The sequence below is a fragment of the Kryptolebias marmoratus genome, linkage group LG11, assembly GCF_001649575.2.
Source record: "Kryptolebias marmoratus isolate JLee-2015 linkage group LG11, ASM164957v2, whole genome shotgun sequence".
Classification (NCBI taxonomy): domain Eukaryota; kingdom Metazoa; phylum Chordata; class Actinopteri; order Cyprinodontiformes; family Rivulidae; genus Kryptolebias; species Kryptolebias marmoratus.
Window position 1 is genome coordinate 21,783,651 of NC_051440.1, and position 19,751 is coordinate 21,803,401.

The window sequence follows — 19,751 nt, forward strand, 5'->3', positions numbered from 1 at the left end:
ACTATGACAGAGACAGACAGAACATGAGAACAAAACCAAAAGTCTAAAATAAAACTCAAAAGGAAAAAACAAAACTGAAGAAAGCAGGAAAAACAAGAACCCAAAACTAAACTAAGAACAAACCCAAAAATACTAGAAATCATGACAAAATTGAATGAGTTTGAGATATTTTTTGTGCTTTTTAAGGTCAGTTCGCTGTGGCAGCCATCTTGAATTGTGTTGACTGCAGATCATTAGTAGATGTACATCCATTTCCATTTCTGCAAGTTTCATAAAAATGTGTTCAATGGTTTTAAGTAACAGACAGACACATGCATGCACATGCAAAAAGTGGCAACAGGCGATACTAAATTATCATTAAAACATATTTTTTTGCTCATCTATACTGTTCATACAGAAAGAAAATTACTGTTGTTTGAAATGTTGTTCATTTAAACTACTAGGGTTTAGAACAGTTAGACAACAAACTATTTTTAAGGGACTGTGAAAACAGTAAGGTTTTTTTTTTCAGTGTTGTGACATTATATTGACTTAGAACTTATGCATGAGTTGTCTGTGTTCCTTCTTCACAATTTGACTAAACCCTGGTGTTCCACTAATCCTCCACTGTTGATCTAACAAAGTTCAGAAAGGTGCATGGCCTTTTTGTGTTTACATACTGTGTGCTGTATGTTTATGAGATGCCTCAGACACCAAAACATGTGGAAGCGAAAACAAGACAGACACAGGTCTTGTAAGCCCCAGCTGCTTGCAGCTGTGAACAACAAGGATTTAATCACATGAACCTGTGAGCATGTGAGATCCTAGATAACGGGTTCAGCGAGGGACAGACATTCTCAGGGGAGAAACATGCTTTGCCTATTTGACATGAAATAAGTCAGTAAATTAAGAGTGGGAGGATGGATTCCTTTCAGCCTCAGAGCCATTTATATCACAGAATTACAGTTACAGCCAAATCTTTTTGGCTGGATGCTACATCATCTCACTCTTGATTTTAACTTACAACCCATACGCAGAAAAAAGAAAAATCTAACAATTGTTCCACACAAAAAAAGTAGGTTGGCTGTATAATCAGCAACATCAGCCGTTTGATCTGCCAACAATTTTGGTTTCAACTAGAAAAATTATTTTTATTGACCACCACCAAGGGCAAAGCAGGATAATGTTTTTGCCTATGTCTGTGTGTTCATTTTTCTGTACCATGAGATGGTGCATAAAGTCGTTTACCAAGTTTGAGCAAAATGACAGTAACTCCATCTCTTCTCATCATAGATGATCTAAGCTTAAAACTCTGGCATGAAAGGCAGCAGGCGATATGCCTTCCCTCATGAAATGCTCAGCCTTTAGTTGACTTTTGTAGTCCCCCAAGAAGAATACTTTACTATGATTATATAAGCCTACTCAAAGCACCGCTCTGTTAAAGTGCCACCTTATAGATTTATAACTGAGATCTGCAAACTGAGCTTTATTCTGGTCTGTAATGTCCACCACAACTTAATCAATACAGCTTTTTCCATCAGCTCTGTCAGTTAAACAAAAACCTCTGACCACAGAGCTCTAATTTGTTCACTACTGTTAGAAGTAAGAGCAAAACAATGTTCTCATTTGTCAGTTTATGGACTCATAATTCATGCACTGAACTTTATTTTAAGCTCACGCTGCTAATTGTAGTAGTGAGTGTTTCTGAAATTCAGATCCAGCTCTATATAGTGCCTGTTTTTTTTCACAGTTGTACACAGGGTAAATTTAAGCTTGGCGTTTATATATATAAAAAATTCAAGGTATGTAAACTGGGTTATAAATGCAGCGCAAGAAACATTAAGTTTAAGTCGGTAACCAACAAGTCATGCCAAGCTTTTATGGCTTAGAAATGCAGTTTTTAGTACTTTGGAAAATCAGCAGATTTGGACATGTAACCAACAGGGAAATGCAGCTCCATGTTCACTCAGGAAATGAAGTGAAGGTGATGACACTGTGAATTTGTTTTAAGGGTATAGTAGAACAATTGTAGAGGCAGATAGCATCTTCTTAACTTCCCTCTTCTACACTTCTTAAATCTTGCAATTTCTTTAAGGGCGTCATGTGAAAGATCTTCACCAAGAGGTCTTTAGCAGCAGCACTTGAGGTAAGCTCACTGATCTTTACGAGGTGCAAAGTGAAGTATTTTTTCCCTAAAACCCTTCAGCTGCATTTCTTGAGGACAAGCAATTCTTTCTAAACCACAATGAAAATACTTGTATATGGATTTTTTATGATTTTAAAGGGCTATTTCAATTGACCTTTTGCCTCTCTTGGCAGAACATTGCTGACTTGGAAGCTGATGTTGCCAAAAACTACAATGCATGGTAGAACTGCTGGTTTCAAAGCTGAAGACAAAATACAGGCCTCAAAAAGACAACATAGTCACTATGGTCTGTCTTTTTGTTGTTTTATGGTATTATTCATGTTATACCAACACATTTTTTAACCCTAGTCCCAACCAGATGTCAGCATATGGTGGACTTAATGGACAATTTCTTCCTTAGACATAACACACAACATAGTGAAATCTAATCTAAATCCTATTCCTTGTCACATAACTGGATAACTAAAAATATTTTGCTCAAAATGCATATTGAATTTATGTCACCTACAATAATGAGTAGGTCAAAAAATATTTTCAGCAAAAGCAAAAAAATAATAAAAATTGACAAGGTTGACCACATGACCAGTAAAAACAAATGGCCCCTATCTCTGTTTTGGTGCAATCACTCAAAGTTTAGTGTGGAAAACATGTTGGTTGATACAGGTCACATGAGAACAAAGAGCTACAGAACAATTTCCACAGCCTTGTCATGTAGTATTGATCTTTCTGTGTCCTGCAGACCACTTATTTTCTTTCTTGTCTCCTTCAACTCAACTCTGCCTCAAGACTGTACTTGTCATTTCATTTCACACAGCCAGAAGGGGTGCTGAAACAAATCAATTATCGTTCTCAGACTGGTTCACTTTTTTGAAGCTACCTCTGGTCCTGGATGTCAGGATAAATATGCTGTTTCATTTAGAATAAAATTTGCTCTGCTCTTATCATTTGAACTCACAAAGAGTGAACACTTTCTTAAGAACACAAAGCACCTCTTGATACAACAAACAAGCAACAACATTGTCTTGTAGAAAGAATATCTAGGTCTAAAAAAAGAAATACAATAAATCACTCAGTTTAACTTAGTTTTCCTTAAAGAGCAGTAAAAAGGAACACAATAATTGTATTGCTAGTCAATATCAGTCATTTTGTGAACTTCTCACAATCATAGACCTTTCAGAGGAAATTAACAAGATCTTTCTGATTCAACCATTTTATGGCTATGAGGCAAAAGGCCATCATTTCTATGCTGTATACCAAGGATCTTGAGGTAAACACCACTGTGGACTCAGCCAATGTTTTTTTTGAGTCGTGGACTCACTGTACACTACAGGAAGTGGTGCCAAATAAACAGCCTTACACGCAGTTACAGCTGCCATAAACACATCACCAGCTGAGCCAGCAACACAAACCATGACTGCAAAGGGGCAGCAAATATGCTATGATCTTACAAACACACAGTATATGAGGAAGTGATGCTTTTGTTGTTGAATTTAAATTAATTACGGTATGTTATTTACAACACTGAGAAAACACTAGTACTTTTGTTCCTACATCATGTCAGGAAACCCCTTGACATTAAGCATGAATTTGTGATTGTTTTCCATTTTAAAGTACATAATAATCAATGCACTCTCCTCTAATAGAGAAGGATCAACCTTTTAAGTATTTGCTAATGAGGGAGTTAGAGTACACACCGTTTTTTATTGAGGAAAGCAGCTCAGTACATTAAATGTTTATAAGTCTTGTGATAAGCTAAGGTGGATTTCTTTGGCTACTGCACAAAGCAGGAAAGGAGATAAGACTCATAAATCAGACAGAGGTTGCACCACACGCTACTGATCCAGCATCACAACAGTCTTATAGGGTGGACAAGGTGAAAGCTCTGAGCTGGGTCAAATCTTGAATTATAGTTTTGTCACGCTGCACTGAATGTTTTTGATAGATCATGTTTACAACTGTGAACTCAATATGAAGCACAATGTACCATGATGCTTTTGTGTGGCATGCAGTTGTTCTTTTTGGATGAGTGCTGTTTGTCCTCAACATGAAAATAACCACACAATAATGTCTAATAATGGCACACACATTTAACGCTCAACACATAGCATTTATGAATATACAAGTGACCTCTGATTCAAGGTTTTAGGCTGTCAGACATAACTGTGCATAACTGTTTTCTATTATTTTTGTAGCTAGAATCAAAATAATGTTTGAATTTTCTATCTTTATTTTTTCCAAATAAGAATTTATTTAAAATTTTGATAGGCTTTGGTCTCAGTCATCAGCTCCATAATGACATTTCTGATCCAGTTTAAAACCACTTTATTTTTAAAAGTCGATTTAAAAATTACAGATACAGATTTATTTTATTTTGTGAGGTCTAACAAAGCCAAAAATGCTTCAATTTCAACATTATTCTGGTTTAGACTGTAGGTGTCTAGTGGTAAAGCAGCTGAGTTACCCTTGGAGTCTACAGACAGTTAAACAGAAAGCACAAGACGTGTCCAAAATCCAACAAATGTACAAAATAATACCCACTTGTGGGAAAATTGGCTGTCATATCAAATCTGTTTTAAGGATCTAGATGTTGAGATAAGAAAGACCTGCAGTTTCATCCATCTGTTTTCTGGTTTTAAAAAGAAGCCAAATGTAAGACAAAGTACCTTTGCCAATATTTTTGCTACAAAGCTATCTGAGGGGTTCAGATGAAGTATCCTGCAGACAAATAAGAATCTGTTTTGGATTATTGTAAACAGTGGGAGAGTAGTACACATGTTCAGCTGTGCAACTCAATAGTGATGTTTTCACTTGGAGCAATACTCTAACAATGAACTTATTGTTAATAAGACATTTCAATTATGCTGTTTACATAAGTTGCGTTTGGGGCACTTCATCAAAAATTTATGTTACAGAAGATAATCCAAATACTGACTATACCCACATTTAGTCTACTTATTCCACTGAGATGTTTGTTCCCTTCCAAGTTCATAATTACGCCCATATTCCTCAAAACATGAACTTTTACTTACGTCCACCTACAAAAGAGTATTTTCTTTTTATCTCCATTCGTTGTCTTCTAATGGACTGTTTCATGTTGTCAAACCTTTTGACAGAAACAAGCATACTGCTTTTGAAGATAAAATAAAAAAGTGATGCAAAGGTTATTCTTCTTGTTCTCAACCTCACAAAGTAGCAAATCTCAAGCACTGGTATAAACTTTAACTCCACTCTACTGATGTCACAAACAGCTCGCATCTTGACCAGTGCTTGATTATAATCGTGCGTAAAAAAAATTTCTTATAACAAACATACCTGGCACCTCTGACACTAAAGGCAGTTACTATAGAGCAGCTCTATGTATGTGTTGCCAGATGCCATAAAACCTCTAGTAAGATGTAATAAAATGGGTAATGTGGAAACTAGTTCACATGATACAACCAAGATTGACATATTTCAAATAGTTTAATTTGATAATTGCTTTCTTTGAAAAATTGCATTATTAGTGGTAAAATCATTAGAAAAAAGTGTTTATATGACAGCGCTATATTCTAGGAAAAGTCTTAAATGTAGCCATTGAACCTTTAACTTTTAACTGCTGTCACTGTCTCCTAAGGGGCTCAAATAATATCTTACATTTATACTGGTGGTTAAATGGATCTGAATAAGTGACATCAACACAAAGATGAAATACTTGCTCTGAGAAGAAATGACAGAAGAAGAATCTTCAAAATGCTATTATCTCCATCATTCCGATTCCAGAGATCTTGTCAGCACCGTCTGATAGTTAAAGACAACCAGAGTTTATTCTATGAATGCAATGAGATCATTCCTGTTAATAATTATGTGATACTGGCACAGCTTTACATGTCTCCATTTCAACAATAAAATGACTCAGATACTGTATTGAAAAGCTATTATGCCTTGACAGCATAAAAAAAAAAACTTGAGCAATGTATTGAGGGAGTACTGTTATATACTGTACATACTGTTCCTTATTTCTACATTAAATGTTCACATTTTCATTAAAAGATGGAGATTTTTGAGTTATTACACAAGGCCTGCCTCTTTTGAGTAGGCTGTGGAGACCAAGCTTAGCTTAATCACAACTCCCAAAAAGGATAATTGTAATTGCAAAGAGTACAGGCCAAGTTTTCAATTTAGTGTAAAACACAAAGTGCCCATGAAAACAACAGTCAATTACATTGAAAAAACAACAAACACATACCTGTAGCCAAAATGTGAATGAGTGATAATTACAGTACATGTGTTACAAAAGGAAACAAAAGAAAGATTTATAAATGAACCATGAGGGCTCTTGAAAATTGTATTCAACAACAGTGGAAGATTTCTGGAGCCTTTTGTCAAACACCTTAACTCAATATGTTTTCTGTTATGCTTTTGAACCATAAGTGCCCTTTTTAAGACAATGAAAGAGACTTTTCTTTAAGTCTTTTCCAGCTGCTTCATTTACTCAGAACTGAGCTCTGTAAACTTTGTTTATGCCTTTTAAAAAGCCTGGAAAGAGTTGTGCAAGACAACCAATTTGTCTGATGTCTAGAGCATCAGTCTATAAAGTTATTTTAAAGTTTTGCAAAAGTTTTCTCTGATTTCAAAATACTGGCAATTTGCTGATGTCTAGTTGTTACTGCAAATTAAAAGCTCATTTAGCAGGAGAAAATGTGGCTCCTGCCAACTCATCTGTTCATGGTGACAACCAGCATCCATCATTCATCCACATGATTTAGAGCCAGCTATCCTCAACACTATGCAGTGAGAGTCACAGAAATATTCTGCGCTGTTCTGATCTTGAATTGTTAGCCACATGTAAAAGATGACTTTAAACTAAAAAAAGTGATTATACAAAAAGGAAAGATGGAAAGATGTCTATACCAAGCCTGAATTTAAGACATTTTATGAAAGCAATTGCAGATGGAATATATTTTACATAAAAATGTAATACTATTTTCAACACTATGTACAAATTTTATATAAGTCTTTAATTTTACAACATAATGCCACAACTCTTTACATAAATGAATGGCATCTGTAATTTTCAGCCATCTCTGTGCTTACATAGATCATTGGATTGTTCTTTTTTGTTCTGTTTTTTTGTTTCTTTTTTCAGGAAAACAAAATAAATAAAAGCAAACAAAAAGTCAATAATTTCTTAATGAGCTACTGATTAGGTGCACGCTCTTGAGGAGAATAACAAGCCTTTTAGGATCTGAAGCACGAATTCACCAATCAGAGTCTATTCTTCCTGAAGAAAAACACTATACTTCCAGACAATGGACAAGTTGTCAAGGACGATACATGCTGCCTGGCTGGTTTGCCCAAACCAGAAGAGTCACCAGCTCCATCAATCAAGTAGAGTGATGGCCATGCTGCATTAGCAAATGTTTCAAAGTGAGACTAAATAAGCAGCAGAGGCAAGAAGAGTGCTGGACAAGTCATTTAATCTAGTGTTTAGTGCTGATGTGTATTTTCTTTGACACATGTGAAGAAACTCTGCCAGCAAGGTATGATCCTTTCACCTCTTCTCAGAGGGAAACAACTTGCCTCAAGAAGTGTCTTTATACAAAACAGTCTCTCCAGACAAGTCATTTGTCTTTTTTCAAGATAGTGGAGATTTTTGTTTTAAATTAAAACATTAAACTTACCCACAAAGCTGAGAGGTTAACATTTTCCAACAGATAAGGAAAAGTTGTTAGGTGTTTGAATGACAGCCAGCTTGCATAAAGATAGCTTGGGGTTAAGGTCTTCATCTGGGACCCCACCAGTCACTCACATAAATGAAAATAAAGTTTCTGAACCATGAGTGCTAAAAATGGATTTTCCCTTAAACTCCTTCATAATTAAAGCAGCTGTTTATGTTTCTGCCATGTGGTGCTGAGAAATCTGTTGAATGTAAATGCAGGACATGTTTGCAGGAGCCACTTGGGGGATCTGGTCAGGATTTGGACACTCCTTACATTTCGTCAGGTAAAGGTTGTAAGGCTGTATGCAGCAAGAGTTCATAGTCAGGACAACACATGCACAAAGACTCAAACAGGCTTTTAAAGTCGTCATGTTCACTTTCTCCTGACCAAAACTTCTTTCTCAGGCCAAAAGTCTACTTGGGTCGATTGTGGGAATCCACCCCCTGACATTCCCTGTTTTATCCCCCCGCCCAAAGAAAGAAAAACATCGAGAAGCAAATGTCAGGCATGTAAAAGGTCAAATGATGAGAAACATCAAAGACAATGACACTGAGGGTCAGTGCTTAGCCAAAATAAACCACTAAAATGCAGCCCTGTAAACAATCTCAATCCCATCAGTCAGTCACTGCTTTGATTTTATTTACAATGACATAGTCAAATAAAAACCGTGAATGAGAGAAAGCTGGATCTTTGTGTTAAATATAACAAAAAGCAAGCTATTCTCCATCTGGAGATGTTAGAGTCAACTGCTTCACCAAGGTTACATTACATTAAACTGAATTTGATAGTTACATGCACAGCTTCAAACAATTATTTTGCTGCTTTAAATGTGTAATTAGTTAAAAAAAACAATTCATTTAAAAACATGTCTGAAAATCTGCAGAGTTAGCTGATGAAGATAAGAAAAATATGAATAGGAACAGTAGCAAAAAAACAGTACAGCCTACAGGGGGGTCTTAATGTACATATAAATTTGGTGTCACTATTTTACATCCCACACAATATTTAGTGAAAATCCCCCAAGGCTGAGATTACAGTTCTGGATGGGATTCAACTTTTGCAGCTATTTGACGACAGGCTAGGCAGGGATCTCATCCAAGTACATTGAATTTTTGTCTTTTGTATTTTTTTCCAAAATGCACTTAAATGAAGAACCTGGACTAGACTGGTTGTCTGGCTGTAAATAACCTGTGGTGTCCCAGAGGGTGGCAAGCTGTTGTGCTTTGCACGCATTTTGCAGAGTACTAAAACCACTCTCTACGTTCCCAGGGCTCAGCAGTATCAATTAGAGGCAGCTTGTGAAAAGATGTCCTTCCTCTGTTGCTGTGGTCTGGTAAGAGGTAGGAAATAAGAGAGTACAGGAGGAAGAGGCAACTCTGACAGTTGTGGCCTCAAAAGATTTGGTTTTCAATTTACTCTGCTGGCCATGTCCACAAATATAGACAAAGTGTGCAACATTACACAAGCAATCAGTCTACTTCCTTTCCCCAGTTTGCTTTCTCTCATTTGAAGTGAACTGTAATATTCCTAAACAAATTTACAACAATAACGTATATGTCTCAAAAAGGTCTTTGTATATGACTTGTGTTCCAGGTCTAATGGGAGCAGAAAGGTATCCATCTTGCTGAACTGGCCAAACCACAGGTCCTACTGTGCAGTGTCTGACTCATTTACCACACCGATGAAACACTAGATACTGCTATCATACGTGAAAACCACTGAAACCATGACAAAACAAACCACAGAATATCTGACACTTCTTCTTCTTTTTAAGTAATCAATTGAATATGAAAGGGAAATTAAAATAACACATTTTAGTACAAATACATTATTTTTCTTTCTCCACTTAAGATTAACTGTAAGACTTTTCCACTAACATTTTACTGAGTCTAATAGTGCTCTGTTTTCATCAGTGAAGATTCTTTCACATAGTTATTTTTATTGCAATTAAATGTACTCAATGAATGTTCAACACAAATCCCCTCTAAGACAGGACTACAAATAAATAAACTTAGCTGAATAAAGTTTAACTTTAACTTAACTAAAAAAAAAGCATTACATGAAGAGACAGAGTGAATTTTTGGAATGTCTTCACAAGTTAACTCTGAAGATTATTTAGAGATGACTGATCTGGACAATGAACCTTTATGCAACTCACAACTATTCCAATCTAAAATATGGCTTGCAAATATCCATAGCAGAATTGTTTTATTTATAAGGTAAAATAAAAGAAAACCTACACTAACCATTCTGTTGGTTTTGGTAACCCCAAGCAGACATCTAACGTCTTGTCTGGAAATCATCAAGTGCTTCAACTGACGCAAGATGTTCCCACCAATAAAACCAAATCAACCAAAATTAACAAAAAGAGTTGCCATTTTTGTGGCACATCTTAGCATCTGTGAGCTCATCAATTGTGAATGCTTTGTCTTTCTTTCTCTATAACAGAGCCAGAGCTTTGAGAGCACGTGTACCGAAGCACGTACAACTGTAATGAGTTTACCCTACTGGTTCTGACAGGTCTGGCACTTAACACTGCAATAGTTTTCTGCTCTGTTCAACCAGTAAACACTGGGGTCCTGATTTTTTGTCCTAATAAACAACGAAGGAACACACCAAGGGATTAATTCTCCTCTATTTGGCGACAAATGGCCTTCTTTACAGAGTCCAGGGAGAACAGAAGGACCACACAACCCCTTTTTACTTACAATAGACAAAAGGCAAGGCCTTCAAACAGGCCAACTTGTGTCATAACCTTATCGAAATGAGCCAGCACTCCCTGATAGGTATTAACGCCACAGAGATGCAGAGGCAACGTGAGAATGGTCTTTTTTCCCCCACTTCTATACGAAAAAGGGCAAGCTATAGCATCCCTGCTGAATATTGGGGACAAGGGAGTTTTTGTTTCTAATGGCTTGGGGTTCTCTGCTTACACGTCGTGCTCCCTCTCATCAACAGTGCTGGTAATCCCATTAATATGAAGAGGGCCAAGAGCCTGAGAGTGGCTACAGCTTAAGAGCCATCAGCCAGCATTAGCTCCAGAAATCCAGAAATCCAAACCCTTGTCGAGACCCATTAACAACTTAGCCCAGCTAAGTCAGATCATTTGAAACTTATGTCTAATGACAGTAGTATATCCTAAAGCAAGCAATTACTAATTGGTGTATATTTTTCAAAACACGGAATTTGGAGTTCACATATCTGAAACACCACATGTATATAGTTATTCAGTTATAAATGTGGCCAATCTTTTTACAGTTTAACTGTCCAATCCATCCTTCAGCTTGAATGCTTTTCTTGCATAATTAAATTTTTTCTTGGGTATTTGCCTCCGAAAATCGACCATGAGATTCATTTTTCCAGTCTAAATTTATAAATTATTCCCATTTAAGGTAACTATTATCTGTGCGTATTTCGGGCTGATTGCAGCATCAAGTCTATGTGTGTTCTACAATACCCGCATGATGTTTTTAGCGACATAATCTGTTGGCTTTTAATTAAATAACTAGACTCTTTAACAAGAGAGCAATGAGAATACTCAAAGAGGGCTAAGGTTAACATCTCATGCGGTGCAGAGAAGGCAGCCTCTAATGCGCCAATCAACCAGCAGGCAGTTCACCCGACAGCTACATATGGCTAGTTTCTCATCCCACTGCAGACCAGTTGGGTGATTACAAAGCGTCAGAGCCTGATTAATGCAGCTTTAAAGCAGTTTGCCCTGGCCTTGCTGGAAAACAGAGAGGGCTTTAAAGAAGCTGTGAGCATGGTGACTGCTCATGATCAGCTTGAAATCCTCCCTTTAAATTATTGTTCTTCTGCTTCAACATGTCACAAGAAACAGTCATTTGAGGCAACTGTTCACTCGAGTGATTCCAGTCTTTGTTCTTCTCTATGCAATCTCAGAACCATTGAAAAGCGGACAGCACCATGAGATCAACTGCACATCAGTTATCACAGGTTATTTCAGACCTGTGGATGTTTCTCCAAAGTCTAGACACCATCTGGACCTGGAGCTTAGGAGTGTCCAGCAGTGTGGAAGGACCATATACCATGTGTAAAATGTTTAAAAGATTACTGTGATCAAGTGACAAAAGTTAGGGTGTTAGTGTTACTACCACACTCGGCATTATAGCCTACAACTGTTCACATACAAATCCTGTTTGTACACAAATAGCTTTTTGCTTTCATACTGTTTATTGTCTGCTCTGGACTGACAATAACACTGCATATGACTGTTTTGTTAAGGCCGGTCCTGTTGTGTTTCTGACTTATCTGCACATTTTGACAATTCATACAATAATTATATTAATTAAGAGCCTTCTTAAGAGAAAATTGTCTTAATTTGTTGATTCCTTCATTGCAATTAAACCTAAACCAAACTTTCATTTTTGACCACCTTGTCGCATTTACTGCACATAATACAGCACTTGTGTCAGGTCTCACACAGCTCCAACATCAATTTATTTACATTTAACTACAAATGTTGACATTGGTTAACACAAGAGCAGTCAGCAAAGTTTAACCTCAGGGGACCTGCTTTATCTTATCAGTGATTTTATTTGTTCTCTGGAAGCAAGTAAATTGAACAACTCTTACAAAAAATATGTCCTAGGACTCTAAATATATTTCAACAGTCAGTTAAAAATCTGTAAACCCAGAATGGAAAGGTAAAGAGCACAAGTCATAAGTAAGGCAACAGAAATGCAGTGTTCTTGCAGTGTGTGCGATTTCACACATTTTACATGGTAGGAAGTGCACCTATAAAACACATTCTTAAAATGTAATTTCACTTCAGATTATCCAGATGTGAAGGTATTTCAGAATTTTCCTTTCTGGCCGCACCAGAGAGAATATAGCACCAGTATTTCTAAAATGTACTAAAGCAGGTAAATGCAGTAACCAAGTCACAGAATAAATTAGTTTTATTCCTGACTACAGTAAGGAGAAGAAGAGAATGCTGTCTAGTCAGTTGTTTCCTCCTTAACCAAAATGTATGAACTCGCTCCATCCAAGACTAAGGCTTCATACAATTTGGTGATATGTCAGTCAGTAAAGGAACTCATAAGCACAAAAAAAAAAATCCCTCCCTGATAGTATTTTTAGAAACAAATGAATTTCTGCCAAACAAGCCTATCTTGCATTTGTGGTGAGGGTGAAAATAATAATTCCTACTTTCCCTGGCTATCTACTGGAAAATGAGATAACGAATCCAAACCTTATGTGGTCACAACCAAACCAACCTTTCCGACCAGATGTCAGAGGAATAAGATTAAAATAGTCCAACTGGAAGAGCCTTTAAACATGACCCTCATTTATTCCATTTTGTTTCTTTGTTTATTTATATGATAAGAAACTGGGGGAAAAAATAAAAAGATTTATATTTTTACATTATGTGGTTTCAAGTTAGAAACATTCCTGTCTGGATCATGGGCAGGATGTCTTTAACATGTTTTTTTTTTGTTTGTTTTGATAAAAGATTTCTTTTCATGCCAGTTTAAGGAGGAAAATGCAAAATATATACTTCCAATTACCACAGTGGTCAGCTGATTAGGTTTTTACCACTGGTGACTGACAAAACACCAATATTTGATTTGTGTGTTGATATGTGTGGAAGTTCACAACAGGAGAGAGCACAATGTGTGCCGCACTGCCACTGCAGAGTGTCATCCAGAATTGATGAGGTTTACTGCTTGTTTTTGTTTTCAAACGATAATTCTGTTTAAACTTCAGAGCTGTCACCTCTCAGCGAGATTGCAGGATCACCTCCTGGCCTGGAGCTTTTCTGGGTGTGGTGTTTGAATGTTTTCCCAGAGCACGCATGGGTCTCCTCCCACAGACCAAAATGTTAGGTTAATTAAGATTTGGTCATTTAAATTATCCCTAGATGTGGATAAGAATGTGAATGGTTGTTTGTCTCATTTGCCTCTATGTGGTCCTATGATGGACTTGCGACCTGTCCAGGGTGCCCCCTGCCTCTCGTTCAGGGACTGCTAAAAATAGGCACCAGCTCCCTGTGACCCGGAAAGGAGAAACAGGTAAAGAAAATAGATGGATGGATGTTCAAATTATATGTTCAGTGTTTGTTTATCTCTACTATTTGTTTTGTTCAGTCTAGACATAAATTGTGAGCTTACTGTAGCAGAGAAACAGTTTAAAGTGTACAGAAATTAAGTTTCAGACCATAAAGGAAAACATGAACCTGAAACAATACATCAGCAGGAAACAGCAGAGTCAAGTATATTGTATTGTGCCCTGTCAATACAAGAAGTAATCATCAATAGAACCACTAAACACTGCACTCACCCACTTTTAAAAATTCAATAAGTGTATGCTTTTTATCATAATGCTTCATCTATTTTATCATCTCTCTGGGTCAGAAGGCACTTTGATGTCTCTATTCTGGCAAATACAAGCAAACACCACATTCTACATTTGAATCCACTTCAAATGTTCCCCTTCAAACTGGCAAAGGGAGGAAAAAAAACCTCAACTGCCAGCAGGGACCATCTGGAGGCACTGGATGATGGGAGCTGGAGGCCTGAAAGGCTTTGGGGGGTAGCTGAAGGGAAGGCAAACAGAGAGAAAAGACAGAGACAGCGGAGCAGCTGCATTTTCGAAACCGTGTCCTGAGTCGCTATCTACAGGCAGGACAGTAATTACAGGGCGCAGACAGAGAAAGCCTGACTGGGAAACGGGCAGAGATACTCATACTGCAGCGGTGCCGCCCTAGGGCCCTCAACATAACAGCTCTAACCACCTAATCCTACAGCAAGAGCTACGAGAGCATGGTTCCAGATCACTGACACGCAGTGCAAAGAAGAGACAGTCATGAGTAGAGACAAGAGACACGTCCACAACAGGCCAAACAGAGATAGTCAGGTCTTCATCTGAGACAGTTTACACAGTGCCCTCAGTAACACAGTCCTAAAACTAGGACTGTGAAAGAAAAAAGGCTTTCTTTCTGCCTTTGATCATGACTCTTCTAACAGACATTTCGTGAGATGGAACAGGTTTGGCTTCACCTACTGTCTAAATGTTATAAATCACCACTTACACCCAGAGAGGCTGTGTCCTTCATTCAGAATCACAACCTTCACACATCCTGACACAGTCAAATCTCGCTGTACTTCACCATGACCGAGAAATGACAAGGGTACAGTTAGTCAGGATTATCAGACTCCTGACAAGGACTGATAATCCATAAAACAAGTGTGTGTGAGTTAGGGTGAACTGTAACTTAAACATACTTTAGTGTGTTCACTTAATTTTCTTGCATACCATTTTAAAGCATTGCAAAAAAAAAACGATGCACTAATATTTTTTCTTCTGACATTATCTGGTATCTTCCATTCCTCAGTCCTAACTGTGGACAGAAACACAGATATGGACCACATGACGCATTATTTCCATTTTTCCTTGCAGGTGTCAAAGCTGTGTATGTGCTAATGATGAGTGTTTCCAAGAGAGGAAGAGGAAGAGTGTCCCTAGGGCGATTTGGCACCACAGAGCAGGTCACTCTTCCAGGTTGCCTTTTTTTTTTTTTTTTTAAATCGAGAGCGGGAGACAGTGACTAACTGCAGGGTCAGAAAACTGTCAATTTATTTTAAAGCCTTTAGAATAAATATTCAGTAACAGCTGACAAATGTTTTGATACTTTAAATCTGACCACCTGAGGGCCTGGTTACTGTTTATAGAAGGCATAAAGCTTGCTCAGATTAATGTGCAACCACTAAATACACATTAGAGCTTACCAAGTGACTGGGACTTCACTGTTTCTTCACAGAGATCAGTGTTATACTACGACAACATTTCCATAGTCATTTCCAGCAAAATGTTTTATCATATTCATAAGCAGTACATTACAGTTTTATTTTACTTAAACCCACAAAAATAAGACACCAGCAACTGATCTTAGTTTTTTTATTTATAAAAACATTACATGACTGATATGCTCGCTAGTCAATTACTAGGAAATTTTATCAGTCTACACGCCTGTGGGGCATTTGTGGCGGCTCATAGCTTGATTTATTCTCATTATACATTTAGTTTATTCCAGCAGGACAGCTTCTTTACCATCAAAAAGTGACTTTTTTTCTACATTAAAGCCATATTAGCAATATCCCATGCCCCCCTTGCAAATTAGATCTTGATGTCAATGGGGTTTTAAATGTGGTTAAATAAAGGAAATGAAATTAGCAAGTTATATCAGTGTGTGCATCCCACACTGTTGTAGTCAACAGTGATCTATCTGTGCTGCGCCCATCCTCACTTCGTCTCCCTCACTCCCCAGAGTGGAGCTCACAGAGACATACGGCTGCTAATTGCAAGTCTGAACACTTGGTGTTAAAAACAGATAATGCTGGATGACAGATAGCCTGTGATGGAAATGAATATCTGGGATAGAATACATCAGAGAAAATCTTTTACAAATCCCCCACTGGGAATGGGCAAATTCTGTCACTTATCTGTTTCATAAGAAGCTTCAAGTAACTTGGCTTAAATTGTATGTGGGAATGAATAAAATTATGTTATATATATATATATATATATATATATATATATATATATATATATATATATATATAAATTCACAGAATTACCAGGAGTTGGATTTCTGCCTAACAGTAAAACGTGGAGAAGTGATCCAGCAGCCACACAGCACAGCCGACCAAATCGCTTGCTTGACAGGTTTATGGGAGCAAACTAAAAACTTTCATAGACAGAATTAGCTGAATCACCTGAGTGAAGCACAATCCCTAAATGCGTGGCAACACAAGAAGAAGAAAAATATCAATCTTTCAGCAAAGAGGCTTTTGGGAATATGCTCCACAGGAAGTGTTTTAATACATAGCCGTCAGCACAGTTGTGCAGAGAATACAGTACATGACTATTTGATGTGTGAGGTGCTAATAGACCGTTTGCTTCTTAAGCTTTATCCTCTGGGTCTGTTTGAAAGTTTCACAGCACCTGTTATGCATACACACAGCGCTGATATAAAGCAAGCATAAAAAGATAAAAGTGAGTGCATTAAAATTGTCTATATATTGAATTTAAAATATTAACAATAACAGGAACCTGATATTCATGATAGCAAAAAAGTGAGGACGCCTCTGACCTACATCGAGTCACGGCTGGTGAATAAAGAGCCTGAGGCACGAATACCATTCAGCCATCAAATATCAAAAGGCCAGCTATGAGTAATGCAGCAGCCTGCATTAGAACAGCCGAAGCCATCCATGCACTGATGGTTTCCAACAGAGAGAGGGTGACAACTCCCTATTTTTAGTAAAAATTATTAATAAAACACTTTGCTGAAAGTTTAAAAAGCTGCACATTTGGACAAGTTTGAAACTGATCCTGAACTATGGGTTAAGGGCGCTATAAAAAAAAAAACCTCATGTATTTACAGGTAAAAGGTGTGCATATTAGTCAATAATTGTACATAACGAGGAATTTGTAAACTCTTGAATAAGTCAAATCATTTACAAACTGTTCCATTTTCTCTGTGAGAATACAACTTTAAATGTTACAACTTTAAGAATTTATAAATACAAAGCCTAAGTTTGAATTGTGGTTTCTTCTTTAATAATATGAAGGAAAGTTTGCAGTTATGAATACAAATTTTACCCTTTTTATCTGTGAATATTTAACTGTTTTTGATAGCGTCCTTCCCTAATACTGAACAAAGATACAAACTTCTCCAGAGTTTAATTATTTTCACAGCAGGACTGTAGAGTTTGTGCAAGTCCGCACTGTGGAGGCTGAAGCACTTTGCACTGACGCATTCAGGCATTCAGGCATGCTGCTGCTTATTTACCTCTGCCCCTGCTCTTCACCATGAAGGGAAATATTGATTCTGGAAAGATATATTGCAGCAATGCAACTGGACTATTAGACTATACATTTATTTAAAAATACTTGGGTGATTTTTATTCTTTAGCTTCAAACACTCACACAAATCCTGAAGGCATTTTGAAAAATTGGCAGTGGCTGTCAAAACACAGAGTGCTCTTTTTAGCACTCAACAGCTCTTTAGAACGTTTTCCATTGCTACCTGATATATGCCCTCAGGCCAGGGAGCTGCAACCTGCGGCTCTGGGGCCACATGCAGCTCTTTGGTCCCTCTGAAGCGGCTCTTTGTGGCTTTAACCAAAACTAATGTGGAAATGAATATCTCTACATAAAATCAAAATAAAAAAAGGTAGTTGAAGGAGTTTTCCTGTCCAAATGTATGCGATATGCAACTAAAATTTATTTGATAGAATGATACTAATAAAGCAAGGAGCAAAAAAGATTGATTTATTGGCAGCTGGAGTTTCTTATTCTGTCATCTTCCTCTACGATCCATCAGAAAATTAAACATTTTTGTCACATTTGATACAAGTTGCTAAGATGGAACAAAGAAGTGCAGTTTTGCACACATATCACTGACTGATATTACAAGTCATTAAAACAGGTCATCTGTAAGAACATGACAAGTCATTCTGATAACAACGAGAATTAGTCAAGATTTGCCCTAAATATATATTTAAAAAAACTTAATAAAAGTTAAAGTAAATGAAGGTTTTTGCCTTTATTGAAATAAAATCATTAAGTCACAAATAAAAATCTAATAAACTTTCAAAGTGGGATACTTATACTAATAATTTCCCACAAATACAGAATTAGCTCACATAGGCCTGATTTTTTTTAATAAATGGGGTCCTTCTCCACAAGTTGTTCTCGCATGTAAAAGTTGCCAAAAATGTCAACAGTTTATTTTAGTTCTTTAAATCCAGAATGTAACAAACTAAAGATTGTTTCATGTAGCATTTATATAAAACCTAAGGAGTTGTGTTGTAGGTTTTGCTGCTCTGATCAAACTTTTTAGTGGGAGAAGGAGCAGAAATGGCTCTTTAGATTGTAAAGGTTGCAGACCTCAGGCAATCTGCTGGTCGGATTAAAAAAAGGCTTCAGCTGTGTGGTGCTGATGTAATGAATTGTTTTTCACATGGGGTTATGGCAACATATAGAGAAATACCTCCCAGTCTCTCTAGGAGCTGCAGCCTGCTGGAGACAGTGACGTTAGAAACATGCATGCAATTCATTCACTCAAGTACCTGTCATCGTAGCAGAAATCGGCGCCCAGAGTGTTGACATAGAGGACCAGAGCCACGGCGCCACACAACAGTTCAGCAAACATCTCTGGCTCGCACAACCACCGGGAAAAAAAGAAATATAACTAGAAAAAGACGCGAGAAAGGAGGCAGCGGATCCCGGTTTCTGGTCACTCTCAGTCCCCGTCTTTGTCAGGATGTCTCTGCGAAACCAAGTCCATTCTGTCCCCCTCCACCATCATCGAAGCGCACAAAGTGGATGATCCATATCTGCGCGTTTGTCTCTAACCCATGTTGGCTCCGTGGCTGACAGCTTTACACCCTGCTGGGAGTTGGGCAGAAAATAAAACACGAGCAGCGTTCAGAGTCAGCGGATCTGTGACAACATCCTGCACGCCTCCCCGACACACACACACCGCACGCACGCACGCACGCACGCACGCAGCCTCACACACACAGACACGCGCGCACACACACATCCACGCTCTGATGCTCACTGGCTGCTGCGGGAGCAATGTCGTGATTTAAACAGGGGTCAAGTTAACCATGGTCATTAAACAACATCCGGTAAGACTTTCAAAATAAGTGTCGCCCCCGCCCTCTACCCCATCTGTGTCAAAATACACCCACCCATCCACACACACACACACACACACACACGCACACAGAAATACATATATATTCCAAATTGTCATTAAATAAAATTTAAAAAACCAGAAATAATGACAAAATTGAGCCAGCTGAAGCAAACATTTCATGTTAACATCCACACTATCTGATAGTGGATGTTTTACATTGTCACCTATCATTTAAAGCCATTCATATGAAATT

At 37.6% G+C, this 19,751-nt stretch overlaps 1 protein-coding gene across 1 annotated transcript in view; it reads right to left on the reverse strand.

Annotated features, from left to right (window-relative positions):
• tmtc2b (transmembrane O-mannosyltransferase targeting cadherins 2b) overlaps positions 1 to 19,405 on the reverse strand; it is a 75,878-nt gene extending 56,473 nt beyond the window's left edge. Inside the window, exon 1 of the mRNA XM_017419019.3 lies at positions 18,924 to 19,405. Within this exon, the coding sequence (XP_017274508.1) occupies positions 18,924 to 19,006 (83 nt within the window). The 5' untranslated portion in view covers positions 19,007 to 19,405. The remainder of the gene's footprint in view (positions 1 to 18,923) is intronic.
• Positions 19,406 to 19,751: the final 346 nt, after the last annotated feature.